The 18,075-nt window shown below is 44.8% G+C and overlaps 1 protein-coding gene across 1 annotated transcript in view; it reads left to right on the plus strand.

Moving 5' to 3' along the window:
• The window catches only part of unc80 (unc80, NALCN channel complex subunit), a 209,674-nt gene that overhangs the window by 80,580 nt on the left and 111,019 nt on the right, over nt 1-18,075 (plus strand). Inside the window, exons 18-24 of the mRNA XM_050189428.3 lie at nt 912-1,083; nt 2,497-2,769; nt 10,518-10,708; nt 12,382-12,594; nt 13,656-13,791; nt 15,406-15,669; nt 17,666-17,791. Coding sequence (XP_050045385.1) covers nt 912-1,083; nt 2,497-2,769; nt 10,518-10,708; nt 12,382-12,594; nt 13,656-13,791; nt 15,406-15,669; nt 17,666-17,791 — 1,375 coding nt within the window. The remainder of the gene's footprint in view (nt 1-911; nt 1,084-2,496; nt 2,770-10,517; nt 10,709-12,381; nt 12,595-13,655; nt 13,792-15,405; nt 15,670-17,665; nt 17,792-18,075) is intronic.

Genomic DNA, 18,075 nt, shown 5'->3' on the forward strand with positions numbered 1-18,075 from the left:
TAGAAAGCACATCGCATACGAAGCTACCGGTACTAAGTGCGCTCTGAAAACATCGCAGATCGCTTTGAAGATGAGGCGCACATGTGTGCGCACTTTGGCCATGTCGCAGATCACTTTCAAGGTACGGCGCCCGCATGGCCGCACCATAAGCAGCAGCCGCCGGAGAAAAACGTCCCCCCCCCCCCCTCCCTCACCCCCATGCCTTACGCACACTACAAGAGAGGGCATGCATCCGCACAGCCTTCCTCGCTCGAGCACGCGAGATTGAGCCACGCTCGCCGGCTCACCCTCACATGCTTTCTTTTGCACATACAGCATAAGGCACATGGCGACGATTTTATCGCCCTTGAGATTTATGCGGAACCTCCCGGGAGAGAAGCGACCTGCAACAGAGGCATGGATATGCATGGCCAGGCACAAACGTGTCTCTCTCCAGTCAAGCCTAAACAAAGAACCGCAGATGGAAAAAGGGATGCTGCGTGGCCCGTGCGGTGACGCCAGCACTGCCCACATGCTCCCGTGCACAAGCACTCTCCCCATCCACGATGGTGCGGAGTTCAAATTATCGGTGGCAGTGCGGATTTCAATGTGAATTAGCGAGATGTGTTACATATTGCTTTCAATACATTACTGGACAAACCGTGGCGGCTACTTTGAATTATCCAAAATTTCAAATTAACGAGTTGTGAATTAACAATCTTTTACTGTGTGTTATTATTAACAGTTGGGTCTCTACACATTGCTTTTGTAAGTCTGTTGCATCATTAGTCAACATGCTCCCCAGAATGTGCGTTCATGCACTTGCCCATCCTGTTCAGATGGTGTTTGACCAGCATTTTTCCCACTGCTGCTGCATTTTGAGATCTGTGTTGGCAAGAAAGTGAATGGTTGTGTTGAAACTGCCTTTGCAGAGCATCATGGATGAGAAGGAGGATGTCTCGGCATGCCCAAGCCCAGCGCCAGGCCAGACGACACCCTCGTTTCCTCGTCAGCACAGGGCCCTGACTCCTAGGCTTAGCTTGTCGGAGGGAGATAATATCTCCCTCACTCCTAAGCACAGCAAGGGCTCTAAGTTTCCACTGGGTGCGTCCTTGCTTTCTGTAAAACACGTGGTATGAACTTCTGAATACATACTTATTGGAAAATGTAGTGGCCATAGAAACAGCTTCAAGGCTGTTTCTATAGCCACTACAATAATACAACACAAGGCATTGTATTATTGCGATAGCAATCATATAGACATTCCACACGCATTTCCACCATCGGCACCGGCGCCCTATGCTGCATGTGCGAGTGAAAGTGTGTGAGGGGAGCCAACGACCGCAGCTCAATCTCGCCCATGCAAAAAGGGAGGAGAGCGGGTAGGAAGCGTGCCGTCTTTCATTGCACGCGAGGCACCCAACGTTGCGAGGCACCAGGGGAAGGGGAGGGAGGGGGTGGCATTATAGTCCAGCTGCAACTGTGTATGTGGCGGCTGCGTGCGGTCGCGCGGCTGTATTTTGAGAGCGATATGTGTTGGGGGCAGAGTCTAGGTACGTTGACAGCTCATAGCGTTGTGCGTGCTGTGTGTTCTCGGTGCTCAGTTTGCGTTGAAGCGATAGACAGCACCAAGGTCGCTTCGCTCTCTGCTCCTGCAGAGCTTGCTCACGCCAGCATTTCGACAGCGAGTGCCCGCGGTCATTGAGTGGGATGTGTTATGTGTGTTGTGCACACTGACACCATGCTTGATAATTTAGTTAGCAAGCGAAAGTTTACAGATATGGACGATAAAAGTACTATCCTTACTTCGTATGGCTATCTGCTAATTTGTTATCGCAATCGATGCTTCGCCTTGCTGGTGAAACGGTAACTTTATTTTTGTACTTGTGTCTAATTTGCACAAGCAGACTATCTAGCACTCTAAACTGTTGCTTTACAAATACACCTGCGCTTACCACTCCTCATGTGTGCATGCACAGTTTTCTTTACTTGTCCATGTCACGTGGAACTTGTATATTACAGCTTTAAATTGAGTGCAGTTTCCAAAACAGAAAAAAATTAAATGCTGCTGTGCCATCTCAAAAAAGAGCATTGGCAATACAGATTCATTTTGTTTAATGTGTAACAGCAATTTGACCTTTCTCATCAACTGTTTATTGGTGAAAGCTCCTCTACAGACCAGTTAAGAAACATCATAATGGAGATTGTGGTTTAATTGACTTACTTGCACTTGATGGCAGCAAGGGGTTGAATCTTAGAACTAAAGAAAGCTGCGCGAGTTGGAGAGGATGGAAGTTTTGAAAAGTTAAGTGTAGAAAACATTGATGCATGACATTTGCATTGTCCGCTTCTTTCCTATTATGTCCATTTTCCTTATGCCAAGCTTTTCAAACCAGAAATGGCTTATGTTAATCATAGAAAGTATTGTAACTTATATGTTTCGTTCATGTTTCATTCTTATATGATATTACAGTTCTTAGTGTATCTACACTGGTTTGAGTGACCCTCTCCATGCAGTGGGATGGCTGAAAGGAGATCGAAAAAGCGAGACAGGAGAAGAAGAGTGTGGGAGCTCTCCCGGAGGTGTCGGTCTGGACACATCACCAAACACAGCTGAACGTCTCATTCGACGTTCGAGTGGCATGAACCGCACACCCAAGATGCCACCTAAGTCTGCCAGTCACATGAGCCTGACATTTTTACGTGCTCGCCGCCGTATGGAAGACCAGTTGACCAAGCTGGGCTTTGGTCGGAGTAAGAGCAAGCATGGCAGCTTCGAAGAGCCCCCTGGTGAGGGCAATGGCACATGCCTCTAGATTCTTTTTTATTTAATTTTGATATTTTGGCAAAAAGCTTGTTTTCGGCAAGTTTAAGCAGCGTGAAAGAATGAAGGCAACAATACACATACACAAAGGACCAGCACTGGTCCTGTGCGTATGAATCTTTGTCCTCATCTTTTCGTGCTGTTTAAACTTGCACTATGTCTCACCAACTTGCTCAACCAGAAGTACTCATCTTCCATGTTCGCACAAGAAAGTGGGTTAATAGGAGCTCTCTTTTCCTGTTCCTCTAGTGCAAGAATCTACGGTTTCAGTTGTCACCTCATTGCTTCCACAGGTGCTTCCACCTACTTGCTCTGATCTGTGTGCTAGCAAGAACCAGAAAATTTCAGTAAGGTCTAGCGTCTGCTTATTTTTTAAGACGGTTTGCAGAAATGTTACATTGCACCTAGCTTCAGTGTACTCATGACTGCAAAAGTTTTCAGGGCCCACTGTATTAGTGAAATGACGACAACCACAACAACGCCCAATTTTTTACGCAGCTGATGTGCCTGCCGTAGAAATAAAAGATGCAGTGTATACACTTCTTGGTGCTATATGGCCACATCGCACTCTGAAATGTTTGGCTTAGTCATCGCAGCATCAAAGAAACTTATTCACAACTTCTGGGCTCCAAAAACTTTTGTAGTTGGGTTGGAGGCTGATGGCTGCTGTCTCGCTTAATTGAGATGTGGTCATCTGTCAGATATGCGCATCAATGAAATATGTAAAACATTAAAACACGAGTGGGTAGCAGATCTTTCAGATCTATAAGTATAGGTCAACTTCTTGTGATACACTTTTAGCCCAATGGGCATCTCACTAAAGCTAGATATTAGACACATAGTTATTGTTCTGTTGAATACAAATTTGTTCAGGGTGAGAGAAACTCATATCATATGCTTCCAGGTTCTTGAAGAGCTTGGTATATTCAGACTTCTTGTATAATGGCAAGTGCATTTGCTGCAGTGTATTACTGTTCATGACATGGTGGCCAGCGGATTGTTGAAACAGTAATTAAATGTGCAGTTCTTACATTTTCTTTTATTTAATTTATAGTGCATGCATGGAGCACTATAGCAGTTACTAGTTACGAGCCTGAAATGAAAAAATTGTCATCCACCCAGATTGTAGCACAATGCTACAAAGGGTGGATCCCAGACCAGGATGAATTTTTATTCCACTGCGAGACTTACTTTCTGACAAATCCGTGTGGGTTTCCTTTGTAGCTTTGTGCTACATTTCAGATAGATGACAACTTTCATCTACTTTCGTCCACCATGTGGGCTTCCACAGGGCTGATTTGCCATATTTTGGTTACAGACCTGCAATGTATGGCTACTGCTCTGCTTGACTTTCTGTTTTGGGATGAGTATAGCACTATGGGTTTTGGTCAGTGCAGCTGTGCTGTAAAGCCAACTTGACATTTTTGAAAAGGTTCTGTGAAATACCTGCTCCACATGGTTGGGAGTCATCTTTGGTCGCAACCCTATTGGGCTCCGAACTTAGCTGCCAAGTGATGCACTTTATAATATTTTGTGAAGTATTGCAGTGGTGAAAGGTTAAGAGAAAGGTGACAACCTTCAGGTGCTTCATAGTGCAAGAACTGTCATTGAATATTTCAGTCATTTAGTTTTGTTCACCTGTTATCTGTATCTTGACGAGTTTCTGGTGCATATTGAAGCCAGGGTCAACATGTTGTTACAGGCAAAAGAAAGAAGGTTTGTAATATATCTATACAGGGTATTTACAACGTGGCCACTGGCATACAAGGCATACAAGATGGAAGACAGTCTGCACAATATCAGCGAGCATTGTCGTTTTCTGCACTGTCCTCTTCGTCTCTGGAAGTGCTCGGTAACATTGCCCCCGGGGGTGAAGGCGCCATCCCAGTGCTTGCTAGATCATCCGAGTGGTATCGCTTGTGGTGGGTGGAATGGACGACATTGGTGAAAGGTTGAAACATGGTGAAATTGAGAGGCATGATTTCATATGTGACATCGGTCATTTGGCGCAAGACACGGTACGGGCCAGAGTAAAGCAAAATCAACTTTTTACAAAGGCCAACTCACCACAACGGTGTCCAAAGAAGGACCATATCACCGGCGCTGAAGTGGGCATCGCGGCGGTGGACATCATAGAAGCATTGTTGCTTTTCCTGCGAAGCGGTAAGGTGCAGGCGTGCAATGTGGCGCACCTCTACAGCTCTGAAGATGGCGTCACAGGTGCATTGTGACAACATGTCAAGAACAGCAGGAAGGTGTGTGTCAAATGGCAGTGTGGGATTTATTCCGTACAAGAGATAAAACGAAGAAAACCTGCAGAATCACGTCAGGTGGAATTATAGGCAAATGTTACGAAGAGCAGAGCGACGTCCCAGTCATGATGATAGGCCGAAACATACATAGCAAGCATGTCTTTGATAGTTCTGTTAAGACGCTCTGTGAGGCTGTTGGTCTGAAAGTGGTATGCTGTTGTAAACTTGTTTTGTAGTGCAGGAGTGCAAGAGGTCTTGGACAACCTCTGACATGAAATAATGGCCCCGGTGTATGAGGAGCTGTCGAGGAGCGGCGTGGTGAAGTATAATGTCTTAGAGGAGGGAGTCGGCAACGTCGGTTGCACAGCTGGTTGGGAGAGCCAGAGTGATCGCTTACCGCATCGTGTATTTCTGCAGACAACAGTGGGACAGGGCCAAGAAGATTAAGACCAACCCTAAAGAATGGCTGCGATGGTACGTCAAGGGTTTGAAGGCGGCCAGCTAGGAGTACTGCTGGTTTCTTGTGGTGCTGGGATTGCTCATAGGAAGTGATGTAATGGCTGACGAAATGGTAAATACTGGGCCAAAAGAAGCAATGCAATACACGGTAATATATCCTTGAGACTCCGAGGTGACCCGTGGTAGGCTCATCGTGTAGCTGTGGGAGGACAGTTCGACGCATATCTGTGGGTGTAACTAAGAGCAGTTCAGGACCGTCGGGGTGCACTGTTGTAGTGGTACAAGATGCCATCCTGCTGCGCAAACATACACAGAGGAGGGGAAGGTGTCTTAGAAGTCAGCTGGAGAATGCGGTCTCACAAGTAGGGGTCACGGTGCTGCTCATCTTCGATGTTCTGAAATGCAGTAAGCGACAGCATGCAGGTAGACTTGCAGCTGTCGGGAAGCTCCGGTGGGTCTACTGGATGGCGCGACAAGCAATCCGCATCTTCATGCAATTGGCCGCTCTTATGCACAGCTGATATGAGTACTCTTGGAGTCGGAGCCTACCGACGGAGATGCTCAGTAGGGATGAAAGCCAGCATAAGGCATGATGGTTGGTGATAACTTAATTGCCGGCCGTACAAGTAGGGGCAAAATTTACCCACTGCTCAAACGAGGACAAGGCACTCGCGTTCAGTAATGGAGTGGTTGCGCTTCGCTTAGAACAAAAGACAGCTAGCGTACGCAATAACACGGTCAAACCTCGCTGGCTCTGAGCCACAACAGCGCTGATTCCATGACCGCTGGCATCGGTTCGAATCGTCTGTTGGAGCGGTCGCGTCAAAATGGGCGAGAACTGGTGGTGAAGTCACTGCTCGGTAAGCTCAGTGAATGCAGTAGCTTGTTCAGGATCCCCAGACAAATACCGCGCCTTTTTTGAGAAGTTCTGTGAGAGGATGGGCGATGTTAGCGAAATTGCATACAAACCAGCAGAAGTGTGAGCAGATGCTCACAAAGCTTCAAACATCGTTTGTGCAAGTCAGCACGGGAAAATTCTCAATGGGATGCACTTTCTCGGGCTCGGGGCAGACAACGGAAGAATTGACGAAGTGTCCGAGCACAGTAAGCTGCCAGCGGCTGATGTGACATTTTGGTGATTTGAGGTGAAGCCCAGCCTTGCAAAGAACAGAAAGAACTGCCGAAAGACTCTTGAGGTGCATGGCAAAAGTTGGTGTAAAGGCCAATAACGTTATCGAGGTAGCACAGGCAGATTGACCACTTAAAGCCATGAAGGAGAGCATCCATCATACATTCAAGTGTAGCCGGGGCATTGAATAACCCGAACGGCATCACTTTAAACTGATAGAGACCATCAGGTGTAATAAAAGCGGCCTTCGCTGTCCATGTCGTCAGCTGCAATCTGCCAGTACACAGAGTGAAGATCTATCGAAGAAAAATATTTTGCATCATGTAAACAATCGAGGGCATTATCTATGCGCGGCAGCAGATACATGTCTTTTTTTGTTGCTTTGTTGAGATGATGACAGTCGACACAGAAGCGCCAGCTGTCATCCTTCTTTCTTACGAGGGCGACTGGGGAAGCCCAAGGGCTACAAGAAGGCTGAACGTTACCTCGAGCAAGCATCTTGTCGACTTCCTTCTGTATGACTTAGCGCTCAATAGGGGAGACGCGGTAGGGCCATTGGTGAATCGGGCTGGCGTCATCGTTTTGTATCTGATGTTTCACAATGGACGTTTGACCCAGTGGCCGGTCATCGAGATTGAAAATGTCCCGGCACGAGGCAAGAAGGCAAGGAAGTGTGTCCGCATGGTGGGTTGGAAGGTCAGGAGTGATCATTGTCATGAAAGGTTCTAATGTTCAAGTTGTAGGGCCTGAACCAGCAGAGGTAGGCGATGCAGTATCACCATTTAAGGCAGAAATATGGTAGTCTGAAGCTGGGGCCATGCTTGCAAGAGATATGCCCTGAGGTAGCATTTGATGGCAGAGGCCGAAATTCACCACAGGAAGACAAGTGGCATTGTTTTTTATGCAGACGACTGTGTGGGGAAATGCAACATTCTGCGACAGGAGGATGGTGGCTATGGGTAACACGACAAAGTTGCCGTCGGTGACAGGTAGGTCGGGTGAAACTGCAATATAGGTCACGGCTCAGTGAGGTTGGTGAATGTAAATGGTGGAACATAGTCGACTCGGTGTAGGATCAGGAGGGTCAATGCCATAACGGCAGGGCGAGTTGGACAACACCCACAGAGCAGTCAGTAACGACCGAATGTGCTGACTGAAAATCAAGGCATAAAATGATTTCGTGGGGGCGCTGCCCCAAGACATAAAACAAAACAGAAGTATGGTGTCCGGCTACAGTGACATGGGTGGCACACATCCCAGTGAAAGCTGGAGTTCCACCGTTGGCAACGCAGATGACACCGAGTGGGGCAGGAGTTGGGACTTTCTTTAGGTGCATATGGAGGTTCGAGTTCATAACTTATATGTGTGGTCCTGTGTCAATCAGTGCTGTTACAGGTATCCTGCCCACGTCCATGTTGAGGAGGTTGTGATGACCAGGCAGTGTAAGCGGGGGAATTTTGGGTCGGTTCGTGTCATCATGGCAGGCTCACCTCTTGGAGCTTTAGTTGGTAAAAACTTTTATTGAGTGTCCTGCAGATTGATGACCTGGGCCCAGGTCTCCCACGTCGGGATGTCCAGGCTTTGCCTAGTCACTGCCTTGCAGGCCTGCTGGATGGCCCAGATTTGGTCAGCAAGCCTGTAGCTGTGCAGGGCATCGGCCCACCTTGCAAAGAGAACATCAGGATTAATGCCTTTAGTCTTTGCCTCACATTCTCAGAGCATGTGCTTTAGTGTAGCAGGTTCTCAACTGCAGAACTTGCAGGTACTTTTGTGATAGATCTCAGGGAAGAATCTACGATATGCTAGCGGGTTTGGATAAGTATCAGTCTGTAGTTGCCACCAGGTGATCGCATTGGCTCTGCATAACTTGTTGTTAGGCGGAGAGAAATCTCATCGCGCTAGACAGAAAGTCTTAGTTATTTCATTGTAGCTCGTTAGCCTGTCCTTGTCTACGTCAACCTCTAAGGCTGTTCTGTGATGGTCAGTTATTTCGTGTGCAGCAGAGTGTGCTATCTCATTAAGGTTAGTAAGTTTAGAACAGACTGCGCCCATGTGGGTGGGGACCAGATCACGGTGATTGAGGTTTCCCGAGCTTGAATTGTGTTTTGGAGAATCCTGAAAGCTTCTAGTGAAATTCCTCCCTTGGCGTAATTTCAGACTGCTGTGCACGAGTTGCTCAGGATAACTTGTGTTTCTATGTCAACCATAGCCATAGCCATGGAGCTGCGCCCGTTAGTTTTTCCGAGGAGCGACGGGAGTAAGAAAGAGACAGAGAGCGACGAGGCAGAGGCGAGCGGGAAAGACGTGGGCATGGTGAAGGGGAACAGTTTGGTCGTGCGGGCAGAGATGTTGGAGCAGTGTCTTTTTCTATATGTGTCGGCAGGCGAGGACTACCAAGCAAGTGCCAGGTATTTCGATAGCTCAGCCAAGCCTGCGAGTTCCAAGAACTGTGACAATGGCGAGAAATATGTCCAACACATCCACAGCAGAAGCAGATAGGCCTGTCATGCGCCATTGCTCCCGGTTTTGATAACGAAGACAAGTGTACGAACTTCATGGTAGATTGGGTATGCTGGGTGAGGGGTACATTGGTCTGTTGGCAGGGCAAAGTAACTGGAGTTTGATGTTGGCCAATTCTTGCCATACCTCGGTCTTGCTGAGGGATATCATTGTGTATTATTGTAGGAACTGGAGAGGCAGCTTCAGTCTCCCAGTGGACGATGCGCACAGTACTGTTGGATGCAGCCGGCACGGGTGGGGGACTGAGGTTCTTGTAGGTAGATGTGGCAGCCGTGTTAGGAAGGTGAGAAAAGTGGTGGGCAATGCAACGGTTTTGGCTTCTTCGAAGCAGTGGCATTCAGCAATGATGTCTTGCACTGTCAAAGAGTTCTTGAAGATGAGGAGCGTAAACCCGTCGTTCGTGATTCCTTTGTGGATATACGCGACCTTTTCTACTTCCGGTATCTTCTCATCAACCGTGCGACAAAGCGCAAGTGCGCCCTGAACGTATGTCACATAGGACTTGGTGCAAGTCTGAACTCAGCACGCAAGGTCTTTCAGCGTGGCACGCCGGCGACCAAGAGGCTTGACAAACAAATCAGTAAGGTTTTGTTTGCACAAGTCTCAGCTGGCAAGTTCCTCTTCGTATGTCTCAAATCAGACGCTTGCCATTCCCACGAGGTAAAAGATCAGGTTAGCGAGCATGACGCTCCAGTCCCAGTGATTGCTCACTCTCACCCTTTCGTATAGCTGAAGCCAATCTTCAACAGCGGTGTTATTCGTTCTGGAAAACATGTCATGTCATGCAGTTATTCCAGGATGACGATGGGCGCGGGTGCCGACGTGCCCGAAGCATTCTGACCTTGAGCTGGCATTACCAATGCAGCCAAGGAGCGCCTGCTGTGTAAATCTGTTGTGCGTCTGGGAGAGCCCACAACCTCCACCAAAATGTTATGGGGAGAAGAGAAGTTTAAAATATATTTGCATCGTATTTACAATACGTTCACATGCATACAAGGCATACAAGATGGAAGACAGTCTGCCCGACGTCAGCGAGCATCGTCGTCTTCTGTACTGTCCTCAGCTTCATCTCTGGCAGTGCTTGGTAACACTATCTATTTATATTTTTACACACTACAGCGATTTTTAGTTAGTTGCCTGTGTGAGTGGTTAGCAAGAAGGAATTTGATGTAAAAGAGTGAGAAAGGCCTGGTGCTAGTTGCTTTGATTGTGATCACAACCACCCCATCTTTGTCCCTAAATCATGCTTCATTTGTGCTATTTCTTGTCATTTTTGAGTAACGAACTAACTCTTTCGTGTGTCAACAATGACTGCTTAAGTGCCAAGATGAGAAATGTGCTTTCTTTGTTGTAGATCTCAGCAGACGAAATTCTTTTGACCTGGACCACAGTCAGCGAGATGGTGAGATGCTTATCATGAAAGAGAGCAAACTTGTTAACTCCAGGCTAGTCTACGATGGCATGCTTCGATTTGCCTTTCTACAAGAGGTTTGCCAGCCTGGAACAGTTCCTGACTCTCCTTTGCTGGCTGCAGCATTAGATCTGGCAAGTTCGAAATCAGCAGCTTTCTCTTTGTATTTGTGGGAACATCTTTGGTTCATTTGCTACGTAAAGAAATCTGGCTATGGGATTGGTTCTTGCGGTGGTTCCGTTAGTTATGGGTAGCATGAAAAAACACTTGTCAAATAGTCGGACAGTGGGTTCAGTTCAGTAAGTTCAGATGTAATACTTGCTGGTCTTGAGCAGAATAAGCAAGTAGACATCGTATGCAGCAATGCTAGACAAAAAGTGTATATACTCTCAGTGACAGAAATGGTGGCACGATGTGGTGTCGGGAGGGTGAAACAGCTATGTAGTATGTCTTTTCCATGGCAAATGTTTTGCCCCCAGCAGATGGCAGCACTGTCCTCTGCACTAAGAAAATTACTGTTTCAGTCAGGCATCACTGCATGCAACGCTTACTTCAATACTAATCTGAACAATACAGGCAGGCACTGCATACAAACAGGTTAATAAACCATGAACGCCATGTAATGCATGTAATTTTCTTGAGTGTAAGCAATTAAGTAGTTAAATAGAAGAGCCACTTCTATCAGGTTCACTTGGCAACACAACATCGCAACATACTGCATGGCACTTTGCTTTCTTTTTCTTCAAATTCAGAAAACATTATACATGTGTTATGTGATTTTAAGGCGAAAGTCTTTCTAGGCTCATGGTGAAGTTTATGTCAGCTGACCTGATCGCCGGAGTGTCCGCCGAAGCGTCATCACGCCATATGAAGACAGATTAAAGAATGAAAAAGGATTGATAGTGACAGTTGGTGAATGATAACGTTATAATAGAGATTGGTAGAGGTTAATAATGACTAGTAATGACTGATGATGACTGCTAATGACTCCAAAATGACCAATATGTCTAACGAAGGCTTGTAATAACCACAATTGATCAGAAATGACTAGAAATGTCTAGTAATGAGTACTAATGACTAATAATGACTGAAATGACTTGTAATGACTACTAATGACCAGTATGTCTAATGACGAATTGTAACGACTACAATTGCTTACAAATGACTAATATGCTTACTAATGAGGCAAATGATAAGAGGAGGAAAAGTAGGCTTTCGCCGTTCACCTCTTAAGAGAGATCTTGAGATCCTGACATTTTTTTGTTTTCTTTCTTGGTCTCTTTTTATAGCTGTGGATAATATCTCTTTATTTGTTGTAGCAGTTGTGTGTCAATCTGAACTATTTAAGTGTGATAGGCTCTCTCACATGTTGGCATTGCTCATTGGTCATAGCTTAATTAATTGGTGCAGGCATTGTTTAGCTCTTATCGACATTGTAGTGACCAGCATAAGCGCAGTAATGATGAGGATGTCAGTGCATTTTAGGCTGCTTCATGGGGAATGAAATCATAATAATTACACTAATTTGATCACCTTTTAATTATCCAGTGCTCACTGGACAGCTAATGGATTTCAATTTGTCTGAAAGATGAGATTTAAAAAGTAAATTCAAGGGACAGAGGAGTCAGAGTAATGCAGTCTTGTTGTACCATTTTAAATTGGTGACATGCTTCACTTTGTGTGTCATATTTTGTATGCCTATATGTAACTCTTTGACTCATTAAATTTTGTCATGTCTCCTTAGGCATGGTCTTTTAAAAAATGATGTGCAATGTTTTTGTTTTTTTTGCCATTTCAAAACATGCAGAAAGCACCGGTTGTGTCCCGCGCAGCCCTGTTCTTTGAGTGTGCTCACTTTGTGCACCGTTGCAACAAGGGCCAGTGGCCCACATGGATGAAGCTAAATCTGCCAGTGTTTCGACCTTCTGGCCCATTAGCAAATCGTGGCACACCATCAGGCATGCATCGCATTCACATCCTGCAGCGGGCTGCTGGAAAACTCTTCTTTCAGTGGGCTGAGGTAGGTTCACTTGTTTTATCTTTCGCAATTCCTGAAGTAACGGAACAAGGCGCATGTGTTCATGTACAGTCTTTGCCTGCTACAGTGGCTTAGTGGCTATGGTTGTCAGCTGCTCAGCACGAGGCCATAGATTTGATTCTCTGCTGGGCTGGCTGCATTCCGATGGGTGAAGTATGTGAAAACGCTTGTGTAGTTGGATTTAGGTACACAAAAGAAAACCAGGTGGTTGAAAATTAATCTACAGCCTCCCGCTGCAGTGCCTTTCATGTGTTTGGAACATCAAACCCCATAATTTGATTTGACTTTTGATGCACAGTATTAGAAGAGTTTCTAAATGCAGTATTTAAAATTTAAAGAGTTTCCCATTTGCTTTTGCTTCTCTAAGCATTCTCCTCTTTCTAAAAAGCCTTTAGGCCAAATAAGATACACGGTGAAAAAAGATAGGGAGTGAGAGGATCGCTACCAACATCTAACTTTGTGATTGTTGTGATACTATGTCTATGAATAGGGAGGTGATTTCCACCACAACTTGTGCACAACTTGTGAGCATTGGCAATTTCTGAGACTAACATCATTGCCTGCTTAAAGTTAAATGTTTACAGTTAACTGTAAATAATGTATTCCTGATCACTCAATTGACACCTTCATAATGTCACTTCTTTCTTTTTTTAATACTTGCTAGATTTTATGTGCTAGTTATCCTAATTTAATGACACTGTACTATTTTGCAATCAATTCTTGCAATGCATTATCATGGCATATATGTCCATGCTGAAGTCACAGGTGAGCTTATTATTACTATTAGGAATGAAGACATTGTGGCAAAGATGGCATCACTATTCTTCATATACTAACAGCTCAACCTTAGCAGCTGTCCTCGTCTTATAAAAATGTTAATTTTACAGTATAAATGTATGCAGAAGCATTTGTATGGACAAAATCCTGTTGAGTTCTTATTGGCAACATGGATGAAATTCAATATCTATCACGCTTTCTAGGAGAACTGTGGGCACCGTTCTAGTTGTTTGAATCTTTTGTACATCGCTATGTGCATTATGCAGGCAATTGGGGCCAGGCTTGAAGAGATGCTTCAGGGTGAGACTCATGACCCCCTGGAAATTGCTGCCATCGCAGCCGACGAACAAAAGCGCCGGCAGTGCAGAATGGAAGATGAAGAAGAAGACTTTTTGGATGAAGGTGATGTGGGGGCAGTGCACTCAGCTCATGGTCATTCAAACTCGGATAACTTAAAATTTCAATTCGTTCAAACTACCTTCAAATTTTTTGTTTGCCTGCTGTATTTTCAATTGCTTTTCAAAGCTGGGTAATTCAAACAGGGTGCTTTCATGGACCTTTTGACTTTTCAGGATGGAATTGGAGTCACAAGCAGGTGATCATGGAGATATCTATAATAAACATTCAAGGCGTTCCCATGTTTCATACTATTCAAATTGCCACATTTAGTAAAAGACTTGGTTGTATGTTCACAGCCCTAACGTGCTGAATATGCATTCATGGGGGCTTACTTTTTTCTTTCTCCCCTGGCACCTAGCAATGGCAAGTCAATAAGTGTTGTAATTTGTTAACGATATGGCTTTTCTAGGAACCCGACTTGGGCCTAACAAAGTGTTCAAGAATATGCAACAGGAAGCATCTATTTGTAGATTAACTCATAGTTTTGTTTTAAACCACATATTTTCCTCAACTTCAGATAATTACACATTCTGATAATGAAAATAAAAGTCTGTTGTTCCTAGGAGCTTGAAAAACGCGAGAGTGCCATGCCTTGATGAGATGTAAGTAGATTGGCTCAGGTATGTTTCTAAGTGTGAGGTTCTGCTAAGTACATTGCACTGTGTTTGGTGTTTTTTGTGCCTTACGAATATCGTATTTTCCATACTATAAGTCGCACCAGCCACTTTTCTCGAGTGTTGAAAAAAACAAAAACATAACACATAAGTCACACCGGTATATAATATGTGCCTATTTTAACGTGGTAGGCATGATGAAACGCATTTATGCACAGCTGTACTCTAGCTGCAACATGCTGTACTTACCCATTTCAGGGAACTAAATTTCTTTAAAGAAAAGTTTTTACTAGTCATATATTTTAGTTGAAAATAACTTAAACCAACACTCCTCCTAGATGCCAAAAACTAGCACTTATTGCACTTCACTCGAAGCTGTTGAAGGCCTCATCCTCCAATGCGATCAAAAAGTTCAGGTACTTCGGCTGGCAGCATCGCTGAGTCTCCATCGTTGACCTCTGAGTAACTTTTAGACATTGTAGGTATGTCGTTTGCATTGCATTGCATTTCTCAGCAAAAAATACACTCATACTGGTTGTGCCAGCTTGCATGGCTTTATGCGTATTTAAGTTGCATCATTGTATAAGACACACCAAGGAAAATTTTGGAAAATACTACAACTTAGAGACTGCAAAATATGGTAGATGCTCTATCATGGAGGTAAAAGGATATGACAACAAATATAATGACTTTGTTTTATATTTCGCATATCTGCATAAAGAGAATACCTTTATATATATGCCAATGTTGTCAAATGAGCATGAATACAGTCCTGTTTTTTGGTTTTCTGCTTACCATACTTGTACAATTAGAGAACATCTGTTGATGTATGTGCATGCCATGGCAGCAGTGTGTATAAAGTAAGTAGCCCTTTTTCTTCTGCCCAGGATATGGTTTCACAGACTGTACTTTGTAGGACTTTGAGTAACACTAGATGTAGTACATTAGCTGAGCCTTCGTGTGCCATTGTGGGTATCAACTGAAAATTTTTTTTAATCAACAGCAAGCATCAACCCTTCAGGAAATGTCTGCCCTTTTGCGCTCAAGATGGCAGCTTGCCAGCTGCTTCTGGAGATAACAGCCTTCCTGCGAGAGACATACCAGCTGCTGCCACAGAAATCAGCCCGTACGTCGGCTCGTGACCGGCCCACCTTTGAGCCTCGTAGTGTCAACGCTAACCGTCGCTGGAGCATGGCCCTGAGCACACTAGGGGTCAGCCAGACTTCAGCCCACAGCCTGGTTTCGCTTGCTGAGCAAACCCACCCAGGTGGGCTTTCTGTTCGAGTTCAGTCTGAAGATGCCATTTTTTTTTTTTTTTTCACAGTAAATAGCAGGGACTCACTGAGTCATTACATGTCCTTTCGGGTTCACCATGCATGTATGCATAACCAATATTGTGGCACACGTAACTGGAACAGAAAAATTGCTTATTCAAATCTGCAGTAAAATTTAGTATAATGTTTTCTATATATTTTCACATGCTGGCCTGCACACTTTAAATGTGATATTGGCTTCACTGTGTCGGTTTCATGCCCTTGGGGTTTACTAGAAGCCTGAGGCCTTATTTTATGACAATTAATCCATATCATATCCTGCTTATTTTGCCATGCGTTATTAACTCAGACACCACTGCATGCACTGCTGTTGCAACAATCAGCCACTTGGTGAATGAATGAGAAGAAAGGAAGAAGGGAAAATAAAATCAGTTGCTACAAAATACAGCCACTGATGCCTGTCACCATTGTGCTTGTACCAGTCGAAACAAAATTCGCTCAACCCTCACACAGCAACCAGGTTCACACCACAGATTTGGTGGCCTGCACAAGTGCAAGTGCCTGACATGCTAAGTGCCGAACCACCAAATAAATGCTCATGATTTTAATCCATGGGCTGTGTGGAATGTGCACAACACAGCTTAAGTAGGAAGCATGCATACTGGAGGCAGAAGTATTATGCACTTCATAAATATGCTTGAATTATAAATTGCTAACCATAAAGTGTGAACATTTGACAGGAAACAGCTTGCGGCCTGCTGATGTCTTGGTTGTGTAGGCTGCCACACCCATGCCTAGTGTACTCATGTGGTATGCTGAAGAAAGTGACCCTTGGGCACAGATTTTTGTTTTGCTATCAAATCACACTTTCTTCAGTATGTAAACGTCAGCATCAGTTAACTTATTGGCATCATTGTTGTCAGATCTCTTGTCATTGTCTTCAGGCTGCAGAATCTGTGTGCCTCGATCTTGAGTGCCAGGCTTGGTTGAGAAAAGAACAAGTTTGGATTTAGGATGTCTTTTTCTTCTGTAGACTGCTTATTGCTAATCCATACTTGGGAATGAAGTCTCCCGATTTGTTTAGGAGACTCCTGAACTCCGATGAATCCTCCTGATTGTATGGACATGGCCTTAAATCTCCCAAAAAACTGCCGCAACCTCACTGGGGAAAAAAGAAAGCGTCATGCAGCACAGCTGCAACGTAATTGCCGTTATGCATTAGGTAACTAGCCGAATTCAAATCTAAATTCGAGCCATTTGTCTCTAGGTGGTGTAGGCCTAACTTAGTTCGCTTCAGCTTGAGACTTGCATTGAGCAGTGGGCTGGAGGCAAAGGTCTAATATGCGTTGTATAATGGCTGGTTTTCATGAGTGAACTCTGCCGCTGTACAGTCTTCTTATGGGGTTAACCACATCAAAAGTGGGAAAGGGTAACTGTCGCAGGACATAGTATATGTTCCTTAGTTATACACATGCCCATGCGCTGTCCCTGGTCACAGTACAAGCGCTGATACATGTAATAACTATACTGACAGCCATTTAGAGTTGTTTTTGATGTTTTTGTGGCCCAGAAAAAAAGAGCACATTTTTTTTACCCCTCCCCTTTGACTTAATCTCTCCAATTTCAAGGTCCACAGATTGGCGGTATGCTAACCAGTGACCAGGGTTTTAACCCGCCATGGTAGCTCAGTGGCTATGGCTTCACGGTGCTGAGCTTGAGGTCACGATGTTGATTCTGGCCACTGCAGCCACATTTCGATGGGGGTGAAATGTTAAAATGTTTGTGTACTTTGATTTAGGTGCACATTAAAGAAACCCAGGTGGCAAAAATTGATTAGTTCCACCCCACTGATGGCATGCCTCATAATCAGAATATGGTTTCGGCACATATAAACCCCAGAACATAAATTCTTTAGACCGGAGTTTGCAAGCTTGCCCCCTTTCTACAAGGCCCTGTGATCATTCATCAATGTATCTTTTCTGTTTTCAGTTGTGGTAGGAGAAAGAAGAATTAGTTTTGTGCTGCATGAGGCAGATGCTGAAGGAGAGTCGGAGAACAGCAGCAACAACACTGTGAATGTTCAGGAGGAGCTCATTCTTCCGGATGAGAAGCGAGGTATGTGCTCTGAAGAAAATCCTGTCTTGGGAATTTTCTCGCGAAGTCTATCTTCCACTGGCCTGCTTTCTTGTGTTGTGGTCTCTTGATTGTTAAAGTGCTTGTTGCACTTACGTGCTACTAAAGGTCCCCTCACCAGGCCCTATGGCAAATTTTGGTTATATTACACTGGAAGGTGCGCAGGGTGCCGTTTAGGGCGCGTTTTATCGTAAGGATTTTTCTAATTAGTTCAGTGTATGAGAAGTTACGAGAAATTGAAATGCTGAGTTGCCATGCTGCCAGGA

The sequence above is a fragment of the Dermacentor andersoni genome, chromosome 2, assembly GCF_023375885.2.
Source record: "Dermacentor andersoni chromosome 2, qqDerAnde1_hic_scaffold, whole genome shotgun sequence".
NCBI classification, from domain to species: domain Eukaryota; kingdom Metazoa; phylum Arthropoda; class Arachnida; order Ixodida; family Ixodidae; genus Dermacentor; species Dermacentor andersoni.